Source organism: Carassius gibelio, chromosome A19, assembly GCF_023724105.1.
Source record: "Carassius gibelio isolate Cgi1373 ecotype wild population from Czech Republic chromosome A19, carGib1.2-hapl.c, whole genome shotgun sequence".
NCBI classification, from domain to species: Eukaryota; Metazoa; Chordata; class Actinopteri; order Cypriniformes; family Cyprinidae; genus Carassius; species Carassius gibelio.
In genome coordinates, this window is record NC_068389.1 from 10062185 (window position 1) to 10079870 (window position 17686).

General features: G+C 37.9%; 1 protein-coding gene across 3 annotated transcripts in view; it reads right to left on the reverse strand.

The window, feature by feature from the left end:
- Positions 1-17686, reverse strand: part of LOC127935685 (gamma-aminobutyric acid type B receptor subunit 1-like) — a 106729-nt gene that overhangs the window by 15345 nt on the left and 73698 nt on the right. For 2 of the 3 annotated variants that reach the window (XM_052533780.1, XM_052533782.1), the window contains 7 exons: positions 17104-17349; positions 15270-15333; positions 9700-9777; positions 5044-5194; positions 4181-4313; positions 2599-2715; positions 55-165 (listed from right to left, as the gene is read on the reverse strand). In XM_052533780.1, the coding sequence (XP_052389740.1) occupies positions 55-165; positions 2599-2715; positions 4181-4313; positions 5044-5194; positions 9700-9777; positions 15270-15333; positions 17104-17349 (900 nt within the window). The remainder of the gene's footprint in view (positions 1-54; positions 166-2598; positions 2716-4180; positions 4314-5043; positions 5195-9699; positions 9778-15269; positions 15334-17103; positions 17350-17686) is intronic. The other variant, XM_052533781.1, reaches the window with a different exon arrangement.

Genomic DNA, 17686 nt, shown 5'->3' on the forward strand with positions numbered 1-17686 from the left:
AATATACAAAAAACACAGTCCTTGATCAAAAATGGAGAATTTTTACTGCCGTACCTCTACTGTGATGTGCAAGGGATCCACAATCTGCCAAATCATAAGGGACAAGATGTCGATAACCAGCAGGACTCCCACGGTGGCATAAAGCTTCCAAGGCTCCAGGTGCTGCTGGGATATAAAAGGACCAGTGAATCAACTTTCCATCCAGGACAGTGAAAGCCACAGCTTGCGCCGTGATTCATAACATCATATAGAGCGTAAGTGCAGAGCGCTTGAAGGGGAAACAATGGCCCATTATCAGGATGCCAATTCAATCCTCCACACGGTGGCTGCACTTTATGGTGTAAGTGAGGAAAGTGTCTTTAATGGATTTTGGCTGAGACCATAACGCTGCAGCAAAATCAATAGTCGTTCTTTTTTGTAGCAAGGATGATGTTTGTGAGCAATTAAACATAAAAAGCATTTATTTAAAGAGCAACATAAAAAGAGTTTATGTTCTTTGTGACTTGTATTGTTTATCATCACTTTTGAGAGCTCATAAACCTCAAACACACCTTCACACCGGCGAAGATGGAAGAACTCATGCAGAGCCAGACAACTGACTCAAGGAATTCTCTGGGTTCAAAACGGAAAACGAACGAATGAAAAAATGTACTGGAAAAGGACTATGAGTCATTTGAGAAAAATTTGATGCTTGTATTTTTGTTCAAGTGCTTATATTAAGCTCTAAAGGCACTTCAATCATCCTTTAAGTGAAGGAACTACTTTTCTAGGTGAATGAGCTTCTGGTTTCCCCATGGGCTTCCATTTTATGTATGTTTGTACAAACTGAGAATCAAGTGTACATTATTTGCTGTTTTGTTTTTGTCATTTTTTTCTGACATATTTAATGTGTAAAGGGGACATTTTCATGACAATTCTCACAATAAAATACCCATCCCGAGTTCCTCTGTACTTAAAATAGAATGTTTGTCCCAAATATTTCATTCTGTCTTATTTATGGTCTATAATAAACGCTGACACTATTCTGTTTTTCATATTTTCCTTTTGTATCCTGACAATGACTTTGATGAATCCACTTACTGATGCTCAGTTTGTTTGTTTGTTTTTTACTTATTTTCTAGCATATTTTTTTTATAGTGGCTCCCACAGTCAAAGAAGCATGTTTGAAAATGACAAAGCTGTCAATTTGATGCCCCACTGCACATCACAGATCATTTCTCAATCTCTGAATCCTTTCTTTGAGTAGAGGCAGAGAGATAGAGAGAAAGAGAGAGAGAGAGAGCGCGCTCTCCACAGGGGCTCATGACAAGCTCCTCTCCAGCACTAGATGGACGTTCAAGAATACTCAATAATAGACATTATGTACTTATCCTGAAAATACCTTTCTCCTCCGTCTTTATCTCTTTCTCTATCTTTATTTTAGTTATTATGGCTGTGCGTTTGTGTGATTGGTGATCTGACCTTCAAAACATCACTTTCTTAATACAGCACAGAACTAACAACGATAAATACTTACATAGCTTTTATTCATTTTAGCTGTTGTTAATTTCAGAATTTCCCTATAAACTTTTACTTAATGCACAGTGGGCTAAAATGAACAATAAACAATTCTATATGTATTTACTAACATTACCCAGGATTATTAAAAGCAGCAGAAATATATTGCTCATTGTAAGGTGGTGTTAACTAATACATTAACAAATGGGATCTTAAAGTGTTACAAAATCAAACATAATGATTGTGTGTGTGTGTGGTGATGGAGTGACTGCTGGCTCATGGGGCTGTGCTGTATGATAGATGTGCTGTTTAAGGATGCTCAAAGACAACGGGGGGGGACCCATTGCTATGAGATCAGACAGAGAGACGGTGGAAGTGTCTAAAGATCAAAAGATGAGAGAGAAAGAAACAATAATTCCACTATGATATATTGATTATTCCAGCAGCGTACTGGACGTCCTTGACACAAGTCAAGAGAAAATCCCTCAAGGTTTGACCCTCAAAGACCAAGACAGCCGCCCAAGGCTAATAATAACTGTGGTTGTTTAATGTTTAATAACTTTTGAACCGCTAATCCTATTGGAATGCTTTAAAAAGAGATATTTCTCTCATTTGGATATTCTGAGGCAAACAGAAACGATTTTTGATGCTTAGTCCCACCCCATGCCCTGACTGGTTCAAACTATTCCATATTCAACCAATAAACATAGGTTTTGGTCTTTTTAACTAGTATTTAACATATGTCTTTGGAAATATGAACGAACACAAAGTGAAAGTAAAGTCTGTCATGCGTGCATGAATACAAACACAAAATAACATATTTGCATGAGAAAACTCTCTGAAAAAGCACAGATAAACACACGACAGTGTACTATTTTTTTATTTAAATTTTAGTCAAAGCTTAATTTTTAACAGCTTAAATATGCCTATATAGTTTTTATTTCAGTTTTAGTTTTAGTTAAATGAGAAATGGTGCCTTGGCAACTTGCAGAAATAAATTAAAGTTTATTTTATATTTTATTTTATTTAAATAAAATGAACTAACTTAACTAACTTTTTAAGTTACAAGTACAAGTACAATAACTCTGGTTCTCCACTCACCTTTCTCTTGTCCTTCTTCTCATCTTTTTTTGTGAACACCGTGTGAACCCACCAGATCTTTGTGAACATACTTCCATAAGCCAAACTGAAGCCAAGTCCAAGCAGCCACAAACGGAACTAGAAAAAATTAATATAAATAATAATAAACATAATAACAATTTAGCCAATATTTCAGTGTTTAACTTTAAAAGACTTCAGTGAACAATAGAAATAAGGATGAGCCAATATTAAAATTCTTGCTGGAAATGATAAGCTTCTAATTATTCTAATGTTAAGGGATGTAAACTATAGAAGCTCAATATTAAAATTCCTAAAATTCAAATTTCATTGTATTCTGTTTTGTCATCTCAAATGTGAATTAAATGTAAGAATTGGAGAAAAGAGCTAAAAATAGTGCTCGACCGATATAGTTTTTTTGACAGCCGATGCCGATACCGATATCTTGGAAAGCAGGGGTGCCGATAGCCGATAATTATATATATATATATATATATATATATATATATATATATATATATATATTAGTCTTTATATTTAAGAAATTTAAAATGATTTAACAATGGATTAAAAAATAGGGTAACACTCATTTTACACACAGCACACAGTGAAAATGACATGAATATGACAGTGGGTGAATATATAAAATGCAGGATTATTTGAAATCACGAGTTTAAAGTTTAAATCATTGAAACGGACCGACTATCACACAGAGAACATGCAATCATGCAGATCACATGCACACCTCACAAGATCTTAAAGCTGGATTCAACTAAGTTTGCAAGATTTGTGAAATTAAATGTTCATTAGTCATTCAAATATTTGTTTAAATTATATAAATGTGTATTTGCTTAATGCTGACGGCAAACAAGAAAGTATTATAATGTTTGCCTTTCTTTTACTTATAATATATAAGCAATCGCTATAATAATTTCTGTATACATTCATTCATTTGTTTAAACGTTCTATCGGATCATTAGACAGAACTGTTAATGACGACAGTAAACAAGAGGGAGAATGTGAGCACCGTGCGCTCTGGTGCTGGAGTTCTCAGCAAAGTCAAAATAAAAGTCAGAACCTCGGCCACATCAGCCGATATTTGAAAAATGCAAAATATCGGCACGACCAATAGCTAAAAGTTTAATAAAAGCTGTAAAAACAGCTCGTTGTGATCTTCAGGCTTTGCTAAGGTACTGTTATTGAAAGAAGGGCCAGTGCAAACTAAATTGAACCTGACGGCAAGCCTGTGACCTATGAGTAAGTGTAAAGGAAGAGGGCATATATATAGATGACTGAAAGCAAGGCAGTGAAACAAATCTTTTTAATAATTAAGTTTCTGAGAGAGGGTGAAAAATGGTCATGAAAAATTAAATAATTCATATTTTTTTGATGCAAGAAACCTTGACTAACATTATCTGTGTGCCTCAGGGAAAAAAATCAAATGAAGAAAAAAAAAAAAGCTTATATGCCTCAAAGCCCTACTTTAAAAAAACTGACTGGGAGATTTTATAAAGTCAATTACCACTATAATAAATAACATGAATATAAATATAAATGACAAAATTGTGTTACCCAGAATGCTTACCTGACAGACCACAGGAAACTGAGAGTTGCGTACATGCAGTCCGTCAATTCCCAGAGGAAAAACAGCAGCCAGTGCCATCATACAGCCCACTGCTGTCATGTTATTCAGGTACGGCTGGGAGTTTTGAATGTACCTTAACAAAATAGACACACATATCTTGCAAAGATGTACATGTTCAAAAACGGTTTATTCATTCAACAGATCTTAATATAGTGAAGTGAAGTGAAAGTGAAGTGACATGTTGCCAAGTATGGTTACCTATACTTGGAATTTGTGCTCTGCATTTAACCCATCCAAGTGCACAGACACAGAGTGAACACACACACACACACACTCACACACTCTCACACACACACACACACACACACACACACACACACCGTGAACACACACCTTTAGTAGTGGGGAATCACACTGCTGTGGCACCTGGGGAGCAGCTGGGGGTACAGTGCCTTGCTCAAGGGTCTCACCTCAGTCGTGGTAAGCACTCACACATTCACTCACATGCATGGCAAGATTTGTAAGTGTTCCGGGTATTAACTTAAGCTGTCTGCTGAGAATATCTGGTATAAGAGTCACTAAGATAAAAAGACTGAAGCACCGAACATCAGTCTGAATGTGTCTGTGGAGTTTGAACATGTTTGAAATGCCATCATTATTCACATTGCATTAGCCTGTTTGAAACTGGCGTGTTTCTATGCAAAGAGAATGCATAACTATGTGAATGTGATCCTTGGAAACACCAGCTAATTGTATGCATGTATCAAGCTGTCCTCTGCACCTGGCTCACATGTGAGTATGCAATAGAAATGAACACAGACCTGCAGGCAGGAGTGTATACTTCCATCCACAACTAAACATACCTGACATTGCTGTTGTAGATATTAAAGGTGAGGCAAACAATCCCCATTAAAATGCCCAAGCCAGCGAAAACAGACACGGAGACAAAGAGTTTTTGTGACAGATATCTGAACTTCTGGATCACCACCGTCTGGTCAGCAGGTGGACCAGAGCCTGGAGAGACAAATGAGCCTTTTTAGCATTTTATTATTTTATATTACATTGAAATATCTTTGCGACACTTTCATGAATAGCATTATTAGAGGTCAAACCTCCATCTTCCACATGAGTAGTAGTAGTAGGGTAGGATTCAGACTAGGAGTATGTAGCTAGTAGCATTGAAAAATGTAAATTCTTTTACACATATTTGCATGTATATAAACGGCTAATCCAATAAGCAGAGTGTTGTTTTTAACTAAAACTATAAAAATAATTTTAGTTAATGTAAAAATCGCAGAAAAAAAAGTTTCAAAACTACAAAAACCTAAACTAAATATACAATGTAAACTGAAAATATAAAAAAGCTAATTAAAATTGATAAATACTATAAAATGATGTATAGGAACTGCTGATCTGCTAAACCCAGTGCTGTTATTGTTAACTAAACTGAAAACAATTTTAAATATTTTTTGTTCACTTAAATAAATTATAAAAACACGAAATGTTGCCTAATCAACCAATCAAAATAAAATAATTTTAAGTTGAGGTACTAAAACTATTGCAACTAAAATTGATAGAAAAATAAGTTAAAGCTAAACAGAAATCAAACAATAATAAATTACAAAAACACAAAGTACACAAACAGTAGTATAGTAAAAACACAAACAATAGTATATAAATAATACTAAAAAAGTTTAAATTTATATAGAATTTGTTATTTACTTACATTTTATTTACTTATTTGTAAATAAATAATCAAAAAATTTTAACAATGAAACAATTGAGCAAAAGAAAGAAAAAGGAGAGCAGCTCTGAACTACTGTTTTCGGAGCCTGAAATGGGTCACTTTACCTCCCTCTCTGCCTCTCTTTCTCTCTCTCTTGATAAAGTGGCTGCATTTCAGAGTCTGCAGAGAGAGAAAGCGATAGCTATCGAATTTCACCTCACTGCCATTTGACTAAAGCTTCTCCCCTTCTGGTCTCTGTGAAGCGATTTCACTGCCTCCAGATGGGTAATCGACTGGCCAATTGGTAAAAAAACAAAGCAGAACAGGGTGCACTGTGGTCAGCTTCCTTCAGTGGGTGGGCAGCACACAACACGTGCACAATTGTCATATTCTTTTATGGGTGAAAAATTGGCTGGGGACCACACAGCTTGTTACATCTATCTGTAGAGCTGATAATTTTTTATAAAGCCCAGCTCCTTGAGCCTGACAGGACTCATATTGCCAATGCGGTCCCACCAGAACACCTCTCCAGGGCATCTGATAAGTGCAGCAGCTGTCAGTCTTAATTAGAAGTTCACGTGAGGCCATCTCCCTCGTGGATCTCGCTGATATTGATTAAAGGAGAGTGGGAGGTCCGCGAGCAATTGGGGCAGAATACAGCCAACAGACAGATCCTGGGATGCTGGGAAGCAGCGTGGAGCTGCGCTGATGCTGGAACAATCTTAACAGACAGACCCAGGTTGTGATATGGCACCACACATGAGTTTAAGTGCTTTGCGGAAATAGAAAGTGGTTGCTATGGTGTTTCAGGTCAGAATGTTAACGCTGAAGTGTTGCTATGGTGTTAAAATTAACTTGTGATCCGTGTGGAGCTGCAATCCTCGAGGAACTGAGTGAACGCATTTAGGTGGATAACACAAATCACAGATATTTGCAGTCAGTCTGGTGTCGATTATACATGAAATGGGGTTGGAAACCCATTTACTTCCATGAAGTGAAATATTTATGAGAGAAACTTGATGTGAATCTAATTTGGAATTGGTCAGATTGTAAAACGTAGCCATAGATGGTGAGGTCAGCCAAGAAGTGGAGTTATTTCAGAAGTGGTGCACTATTACCGTATTTTTCGGACTATAAGTCGCATCTGAGTATAAGTCGCATCAGTCCAAAAATACGTCATGACGAGGAAAAAAACATATAAAAGTCGCACTGGACTATAAGTCGCATTTATTCAGACCCAAGAACCAGGAGAAAACTTTACCGTCTACAGCCGCGAGAGGGCGCTCTATGCTGCTTAGGGTGGGCTACAGGAGCACTGAGCAGCACAGAAGACATAGAGCGCCCTCTCGCGGCTGGAGACGGTAATGTTTTCTGTTAGCTCATTTCTCTTGGGTCATGTCAAATTAATTTTGATAAATAAGTTGCACATGACTATAAGTCGCAGGACCAGCCAAACTATGAAAAAAAGTGTGACTTATAGTCCGGAAAATATGGTATTACGATGAAAACTTGTTTACATGCATTGATAAAAGGCAGTTGGCGGCAGTGGCTCAGTGGTTCATGTAGGTTGTCTAGGTTGTGAATGGGTTGAATGTGAGGCGAGATTGTAAAGTGCTTTGGATGGCCATGTGGTCTGTTGAAAGCGCTATATAAATGCAGTCCATTTACCATTTACCATAGTTCACCCAAAAATGTCAATTCTGTCATTTACTCATCCTCAAGTTGTTCCAAAGCTGCATGAGTTTCTTGCTCCTCTTGAACATAGTAGAAGATATTTTGAAGAATATGGATAACCAGCCATTGACTTTCATAGTATTCATAGCCAGAGGCTCCCATCCATTGTCTGGTTGACAGCATTCTTCAAAATATGTGTTCTTCTTGTGTTCAGCAGAAGAAAGAAACTCATTCGGGTTTGAAACAACTTGAGGATGAGGAAATGTTTACCAAAGTAAATACAGTAAAATTTAGATTTCAAGGTGTCTTGACTGCAAATCAGGTCAACAATGAACGTGTGATGGGTTTAAATGTTGGTAAATGTGTGTGCATCCTTCGGGCCAGAGAGCTCATGCTGTTTAATACCTCTCCTTGTCCTTGATGGTGGAATCGGGACGGTATGTTGCCATGACGACCAAGACCCATAATGGTTGCCACAGCAATGAGAGAACAAGGCGCAGATGTAGTGGTTGTCAGGGGCGACCGGCGAGAGCGAGAGAGAGCGAGCGAGGCCAGTGAAGTGGATGGGTAACAGCGAGAAACAACTGAGCATAAAGACTCAAACAAAAATGTTCCCACTCAGCTGAGAGATGAAGGGACGTAACCTTCACTTTGCAGTTGGTATGAACGAGAGATAGAGAGGGAGAATATCCTAACGAGCGACGGTCGGTCAACACGTGGCATCCAATCTGGAGCAAAGTCACCATCTCCTTCAAGAGGCCTTTATTTCAGCACTGATTATTTTTAGCTCTACACGCTGCCGTCTCTCTGGACACACTGTCTGGGAGCATCAGGGACCATTGCGGCAAGGTCACTGTTGGGCGATGATGGGTCGCACTTGCGTGTGCGTCTCCAGATGGCACAACGCCGCCTCACAGGGCACCTGTCTAACATCTTCTAACTTTGATGATCTCGCATTCCTGTTCTCCTCGTCATGATCAAACGACGACCTTTCACCTCACCAGCAGACTCACGGCGACCCGCAGACTGGGACAGTCAAAGGTTGCTGTTAAAGCGATGACCTCCAAAGAGATCTATCGTTGACAACTAATGCAAAAGTTGAAGGTGCCAGACTGTGTGAGCCGCCTGGGGTGCACGACAATGCTGTGGGCACTATTCCCAGATGCAAGCTGGGTAAATAAATGAAAAACAGGTTCCATCACAAGGCACCTGGAAGGGCTTGTGAAAAACGCAATTAGCGCATTTCGCAATGCCGATGTGCTACAGTTGCCATGGTGCTCGCTGCTTCAGTGAGTTTTTAATAAGCTAATAAGCAAGTTCAAAACAGCGTAAGCCCACCGAGAGCACATCTAGGGAAATGTCTAGGCATAGAAATGGTCACATAATGAGCACGGTGATGTGGCGTCATACGCCGATATTATAAACCAACAAACCCAGGCTGCTATCACAAAGCTCAAGGATGTTTTTCAAAGCCGCAAGCGCTTTTCAGAGCCTGTGAGGGTTTAAATAACAGGCAATGACAATCAGCTGTGCCATCTGTGTTGATTGGACAATTCGTACTCGTCCAGTCAAGGTTAGCACGTGCTGGGAGGCAGCTGGGGAATAGCCCGGGCCGTTTCTGATTTGTGTTGTTTTCAGCTGTCAGTTGGCATCTTCTCAAGTGCACAATCAGCAACACTGAGCATGAACTGGTCATCAAATACAATTAAAAAGATTAAATGAAACCATCACTCATTGTATATTGCAGAAAATTGTTATCAGTGCACTTGCTCAGTTTATGATTGGAATTAACTCCTGGCGGTTTTCTAATGGCATTCATTTGTCTTTTTTTGTTGAGCCGTGCAGAGCTCCTGCAGCGCGGCTGCCCTCACGGACAGAATGCTAAACAGAATTTGACTGACTGATTGATTAGCGTCCCGTAGCGGCCTGTCCTCCACGGTTCTCTTCGTTTTGGGGCGGGGCCTAGTATGTGTGGCTGTGTCACTGGGAGAGATGCAGATGAGTGGCAAGAGTAATAATGTGAGTGATTGTGTGAGAGGAGGTTTAAAACAGAGAAGAGTGCTTGAGACAGTGATAAACGAGCATATATGGGGGATGAGGGAGACAAATATGTCCTCACCTATCCACCTGTCATTCCCATACCAAGAGAGATTGCCTTTGGTCATATCATAGTATCCAATTTTCTTGTAGCTTCCTCCTGCCGAGAGAAAGGGAGAGAGTACGATTCAGAAATAGTTTGGAGTCAACATTAAATGGCATTCACAAAACATTTTTCTTCTGTAATGTGACATGTTTTTGGACAGGATATTTGAGGAGGAAAATATTTTTATTGACTATTTTATCCACTGGGAATTCAGCTTTATGCAAATGAGTGAAATGCTGACTACCAGTGGGAGTGCAGGGTGGCCCTGTTAACACGCAGAAAGACAACACATGAGAAAACGCTTTATTTCAGCATTCTGAAACCTCACGCAAACACAAACAACATTTTCCTTATGTTGTTCTCATTTTCTCATCATTTACTCACCCTCATGTCTTTCAAAACCTTACTTTTGTTAACATTCAGAACACAAATAAAGACGTTTTTAATATTGTCTCATCATTTTTGCCCATCCGTTGAAAGTCCAACCAAAATAGTAGATGTTTCAAGTCTTAAAGAGACATAATCGCTTTATATCATGACCAGATTTAATTTATGCTTTAACTCACATTGTTTTTATAAACATTGATCAATGCACATGTATAGAGCACATCAAATATGGTAAACGGAAATGCAAACGTGGATGCTTCAAGAGTCAAACAAGCACTAAGGGGACATGGTGATTGAAAAACAAATATATAGATTGGAGGAAAAATGTATTTTAATGCTTTTGTGTTCACTCAAAAATACCATTGCATTCCACTGAGAAACTTTAAATTTATATTCTTACCTCACATTATTTCCATAAAAAAAGTTTTGTATGAAAAGTTCTTTGGGACAACGCAATACTTTTGCAAGGGAGCGCAAAGGCACTGAAATAAACTTTTTTTTTTTCAACCATGACTTTTGACATTTCCTTGAGCTTCTCTTTACCATATTTGATGTCCTCTACGTGTTTTGATTAAACAATTTTTTTTTTTTTTTTTGCGTGCAACTCAACTTTATTGTCTTTATTTATTGTTTCTTTTTATTACATTAAATTGAAGGTGGAAGGTCCACAAACGTTGTAAAAAAAAAAAAAAAAAGATCAGTTCTTGATTCCCAGTTCCACCCACTTCTGAAGAGGCAGAGGGTCAAGAGCTGTATTTAGCTTCTTTTTCAAATCTATCTTTTACTATTATTGTTGTAACATTTTCTAACATTCAAATTAACAAGCATTAAACTCGCAAGGTTTTATTAAATCTAGGTTTTAAGTAGGCTAATGCAATGACTAAATAGTTATTTAGCTGTTTGCTAACATTAACTAGCCTGCATTGGTTTGGTGAACTAAAAGAAAAAAAGAAGAAAAAAAAAGAAATTCATTCAGATGTGGAAAAAGTTCACATTTTATATCATATTCTAAAAGAACAGGAATACGTTTTATAAAAGTAAACGGTCCATTTTGATTTCACATTGACTTTCCGAGATGCAGGAAAGCAGAAAACAGGTAAAAGGAGAGTTTTATGGGAGGAACAAAGGAAAGAGAAATGTCAATACACATTGTTGTAAATCAATACAGTGAAGCTGGATCTGATTTTGGGCAGCCTTTAGAGACCAAACAACACTATTAGACAAACAGACTGAAAACAGATCTATCATCAATCCTTATATTCCAGCAGGCGTATCAGCTGAGCTTTAAATGAGAAAGCACAACAGGGTCGCTCTCCTTTAAAATCAGCTTTATAGAGAGTGCTGTAATTGTGTACCACCGTATCAGCAATGCTCGAGCAAGAACCGCAAGACAGAGGAATTTATCTTCTCTTACGTTCTTTCCCTTTCTGTTTTCTTTCATGCACACTCTCCCTCTCGTTCTGAAAAACACACTGGCGGACAGCAGAGATCTGTGCAGGGCTCTGAGGGCCTCCGCCCCCAAACACAAGGAGAAATTAGCTTAAGTGAGAACCATTATAATTATCAGGTGATCATTAAGCATAATTACTCCAGTCAGCTCGGGATTTCCCCTGGGAGACTTGAAATAGAGGGAAAAGAGATAAAGCAAGAAAGACAGGCTCCGGGAGCACTGTATGATCCAGGCATGAGAAGAAATGCCTAAAAGACTGTAATTTCCCCCATTTAGATAATATCTTCTAAGCTTGCTTTGGTCTCTGGCTGTAGATCTTTCTGTAGTTTCATTCTGAAACCAATTTCATCCAGTGACGGACTAATGAGTCATTAAAATCGCTTTTTCAAGTGGTGCTTTCTTTGGCAAACATCGCTATTATTATAGCCCATCTTATTTTGATCATCTTGGAAACTAAAGCAACAACAAAGCAACACATTAGCTACTTTGGTGGACACCTTTGACTTGGACCAGTATATAACAACATATCAATGCGCTAGCAAACACCTAGCAACAGCACAACAACACCTACACCACTCTAGCATTGTGAAGGGGACTTCTGATGGGCATGCACAACTATAGTGGGCTTTCCAAGAAGTCCAGGAAGGAACCACCTAGAAACCACACAAAACACCCTGGTCACTGCATAGCAGCTCCATAGCAGTCGCAGTGCGATGACTACTGCACCCTGAACACTGTAGCTGAGTGGCAGTGTGCTCTGAAGAGGGAACTGTTCATATTTTCTTCAGAAAATGTTAAAATGTAGTTCTATTTTTTATTGTGTCAAACAAAGAGGGATTGACGTAGGATCTGGGCACCAGCAGAGACACAAAGAGATGTGACAGATTGAACAGGGGAATACAGGCGCACTGATCAAAAAGACAGCTTCTGAAACAACGCCAATACAAAGACCGAAAACAAACGGCAGCAGAGAGAGAGAAAAGGATCCAATCTGTGTGCGACAGTTGAGGTTGCAGTCACAATGCACTTGTCACTCGAGGAAGTTAACAAGCAAATGAGGGAAGAGATGCCCCTGTCACCACGTCTGGAACAGTGTGTGAGGATCAAATGGAATATATGTGGCTTCCTTTGGTATTCCAGTAGATGTTGGAGGTATAAACGTTTCTTTCCAAAAGATGGTTTTGAAATTAACTGGCCATTCTTATGATGCTTACCTTGTTGGACTTTCAATCCCCCAACACTAACATTCTCAAAAAAGCTCTAAATATCTGAGAGTGAGGCCTTGGATTCTTGTTAACCTGGCTGATCTTTGCCAGACTAGGCCAAATGACCAGTCTTGCTGAACTGCCATATTCATGAAGAGTTGTAACAGCTTCAAAACATTAATAATGGAGGTCACTTTGCATCTGTGAACCCTTTGATACCACTTTTTTTACACTGGCATCCACATTTTTTATATTGACATTATTCTCCATCAGAGGTTTATGGAGAGGTATTTGAACCTGGTGCAGGCTTTGCTCTGCCATGCACTGTGAACTCTAGGACTTTTTTATAGACTTCATATGCCCAAAGGCAGCTGTGCTCCTGCCCAGTTTCATGCATAAGAACACCTCGTTAGGAAACTGGTTTCATTCATGCACCTCACCTCACCATCAGACCTGCACACATAGGAATGTGGTAAATCACAGGCTAAACAACTTCTGCCTACACGGAGGTAAGAAGGCAGCCAGGCACGTCTGAATCCAATTTTTGCATAACATCCCGTCTACTAAGATGCTTTCATCTAGTTGGCTTTTGAAGGCAGAATATATGTATTCCTTCTTTGATACCCCATATCTGTGCATGAGGCTTGGCGGATGGTGGAAAGAATGAAAATGGTACGTTAAGGAGTAAAATTATTTATAAATTCCCGATGTTTCAACATATGATGCAATTTCAACTTAGAGATTCAATATTTTCTTGGTACTGCTAGATCAATGGTTCTCAACCGTGGGGGTGACCTCAGCAAAAAGAGGGCTGCAGCATGACTTCAAATTATTTAAATTGTTATTATTAACATTTATTCATAATAATATAATAAATACATTAAAACAATCTAACTTCATTAAAAATATATAAAGAAGATATAAACTAAAATCAAATTTGATTCCATCGATCATTGACATGAGGCAGTTTTGTCACAAAAAAAGGAAAGGTCCTGATTACTTATGCAAGTAAGAAATGTACATTTTTACTGTCTACAAACAGTTATGAATCTAAACGAATGGAACAATATGTCCTACACAGATGAGACAAAGGTAGAGCCAGAATGACAGACGTGGAGACCAAAACGTGCTGTGACTGCTTTGATGAAAAAGACCCTTGCAGCAACTATAAAGTGTGCTGGTGGAAGCTTTATTAGTTTGAGGTTATTTTCTGCCTCAGGCCCTGTCATCTTGGCATCATAGGGTAAACCATGAATCCCCACTTGTACCAGAGGACTAAACCACTTGAGACAGTCTGTCAAAAAGCTAAAGCTGAAATGTAGACATGAACAAAGCAGACCATGCAATAAAATGACTCAAAAACCCTCAAGCAAAACCACAAAAATAGTCTCAAAACAGACGAAATGCTGGGCTATCGATTGAAATCCAAGAACTAAACCTCATAGAAGTGTGTGGGTACTTGAAACAGACTGTACATGCAAAAAAGCACAAAGTCAAGAGTTCTGCATGGACTATAAAACAATGCTTTGTTAATGTAGGGCACAGATAGACTTAAAACTCCCACAAGTGACATCTGCCACGAGTACATTGAAGCAGGTATTTTTCCACAGAAGACTATTACATCTCACTTCTTTTGAATTCCTACTTTTGTTCAGGGTAAACTAAGTGTGCATTTCTCACTTTGACACCTAAGTTTTACACCTGTCGAAATCCACGGCTCTTTGGAAAAATATGATCAAAATGATACAGGCTCCTACGAGATGAAGACTCCAGTCATACAAGTTACCAAGAAACAGTTTTAAAGAGTGGTTCCATGTTAAGATCACATTAACAACTGAGTATTACTCACTATATCACAGTTCATCCCATCATTAGACTCTTTTAAAGGTGAATCGTGAGCGACAAATACACCTATTTGCTATATGCTTTCAATGGTGGAATCCATCTGATGTCTGTATAAAGACCAATGTTCTATCAGATAATGAAAAAAAATACTAAGTGCACCACTAAGAATAGATATTCAAACATGTAAATATGTATTTCTTTTTTTTTTTCAAACCTTTGTCCCAAAATGATGGATCTAAATAGTAAAAAATTAATGGAAACTAGATAAGTATGGATAAAAGAGTGGCTTCTTCTGAACCACCAAGTCTACTGAAATATTCAGTGAATTGTATTAAGTTTTCATGCACATGTAATTTCTCTTCAATCATTTTTTGAAAGTGCATGAGAGCTGTGAGAAAAAGAAGATACTGAGCTAAAAAAACAATTCAAGCATGGTTTCTCTGGCTTTGGAAAAATGATTACAGCTCTGGAGCTTTTGAAACTTGGATAAACAGTGTTTTACCTGACACCTATGCCACTCTCCAAATGGAGCGAGAACACTGATCGCAGAGTCGTTCATCATTTTAGAATTGCACAGAAGCAACCATGCATGCAGGCTACACCTGCTGTCCACACTCACTCTCATTTACCCTTTATTATATACATTTTATTTTGCTCACCTTGCAGCTGTTCAATGAGAGTCCATGCCATTCTGGAGCCCTGGGCATCAAACACCACGTGACCCTGAGAGAGAAAGGAAACATTTTTATACTGCTGTGCATATATATTTTATATTATTTTTTTTTTATGGGACAATTAAGAACAAATATAAAAAAAGTGCTTGCATGAGTATTTTTGTTGAGCATTAGGTTTGATACATCAGACTTTTATGGCTCATTTAGTACAATATAGTAATAGAAAACACCTCAGTTTATTGGCCCAAACTGAGCAAAAATATGCAGTTCGGTGCTGAAAACGTTATGGCTGAAAGGTAAGATGAAATTCCATTAGCTTATACTATAAATCAATGAGAACTTTATAACAGTATAATAGACTATTTACATAAAATGCATAGAAATATCAGCTGTCACTCATTATCTCCCAATAATATGTCTTAGTAAGATCATATTTACAGTAAATGTTTAGTTTTATGATCAAATTTCTGTAATTTTTTATTGTGGGGGCGAAATATATTATGCATGTATCCACGTGCGTAATTTCCTATGCCCCCCCCCTTTCAAAATCCCGTTCGTGCCCCCCCATTTTCAAATTAGTTTATGATTTTTTTTTTTACCGCATGCCGTCATCGTCACGGAGGAGCAGGACCGATCAGAACAGACATCCTGCCTTATATCAGGCCCTGATATTTTTCTGTTGACTGTTATAATATATTTTCAGTTGCGATGAACTTTTGTTTATTTTTTTTTATGCCATGCTTTCATATCAGAGAACAGATGAGGTGAAGCTGATTAAAGACAGGGAGGGTGAGACAGGGAGAAGTAGCTCAGAGTTGCAGGTAGGTGCTGTGTAAAGGGTCAGGTTATTAATTTTAATTATATCATGTCAGAAACAGGCTAGCACATTTTCATATTTCATAGGTGAAACAGGGAAAAATTTTAGTGAAAGTTTTTGACTTTATTAAATTATTCTCTCAAGTCTTGGGTATTCAACAATAAATAAAGTAAGACATCTTTTTCTTAAACATAGTAGCCTATTATTCTTTTTGGCAGAATTTATCATTATAAAAAACTTCATTATTTCCTGGATTTTGTATCACCATAGTCCCTAACTGTATGTAAATGGAGGAAATGGGATTCAAATCGAAAACATTTTTCCCCATTTTGTGTCCCCCCCACTTCTCAAACCAAAGTTACACCCTTGCATGTATCATAATATAATGATGACAGAGATAAACAAATAAATCTGATATATCATATTTGATTTTCAAATTTTAACAAAATATTAGGATAATCAAGTAAACCTAAGTTGGATCAGTTTAGAAAGTGTCCATACTGAAAAATAACAAACAATATTACTTTATAAAAATCAGTAAAGAGGCATGAAGTTGTACAGTAAAAGACATTAGAAAGTAATAAAGAGTTTTAATCATGTCTGTAATTTAGAAATTTGGATATTTAATAATAATGAAAAAGTAGGCTTCACTGAGTTTAAGTTTAAGTAATTTTCCCTTGCCATTTTTATTGGTTTCTTTTTTTTGTACAATTTGTATTTTATTATTATAATATTTCTAGTTTTCTTTTTATGTTTTAGTTTTCGTAATTTTACCACACAAACTACTCTTATTTCAGTCAGTTGTGAAAGATAACATTTCTATTTTTTTTGTTAAAGTTTTTCATCTAATATTTGTATTTTATCTTATTTCAGCTTTATTTCAATTATTATTATTATTATTTTAAATTTGCAATAACAACATTAGCATGTTCGGTTTACTGTGGTATCACAATTGTGTATTATTGAGTATCATTAAATGTATCTGACAAAGCCGTCACTCACCGAAACCCCCTCGAAGGAGCTGGTGTTAAGGGCTCGGTAGATCTCTGCAGTAATGTCCTTGTTATTGTAATTAAAATCTTCCAATCTCCGTCCCTTCGCCTTCAAAGGTCCCACTGTCTTATTGAGAGCCAGAGCCAGGGCCCAAACTGCATCATACGCCAGAGGAGCTTCCTGAAACCCTCCGGTTTCTTCTGGATTCTTCCCACCCAGTTTGGACATCAGCTGTGCTAGGAACTCCTGTGAGGTCTGGATCAAAAGAGTGGATTCACGGTATCATCTGGTCATGCATATGAAAGCATACGCACCTGGAATAAACTTAGTGCACTAACAAGAGCTCATGTTTAATAGATTTTAAGCATGACTTCCCTGTTGCTACAAAAGCACCGGACTCAAAAAAGTGCCAGACTACTGACAGCAAGAATGTGAGAGATAAGTTAAGGTAGGTTACAGTACAGTTCATCAGCGTGGGAGTGCATCATATAGACGGAGGTACTTTTCTCCTGGGTGTGAAATCTTCATTCACACACCAGGACCTGAAGCACCAAAAATAAACTCCCGCTTTCACACACACACACACACACAC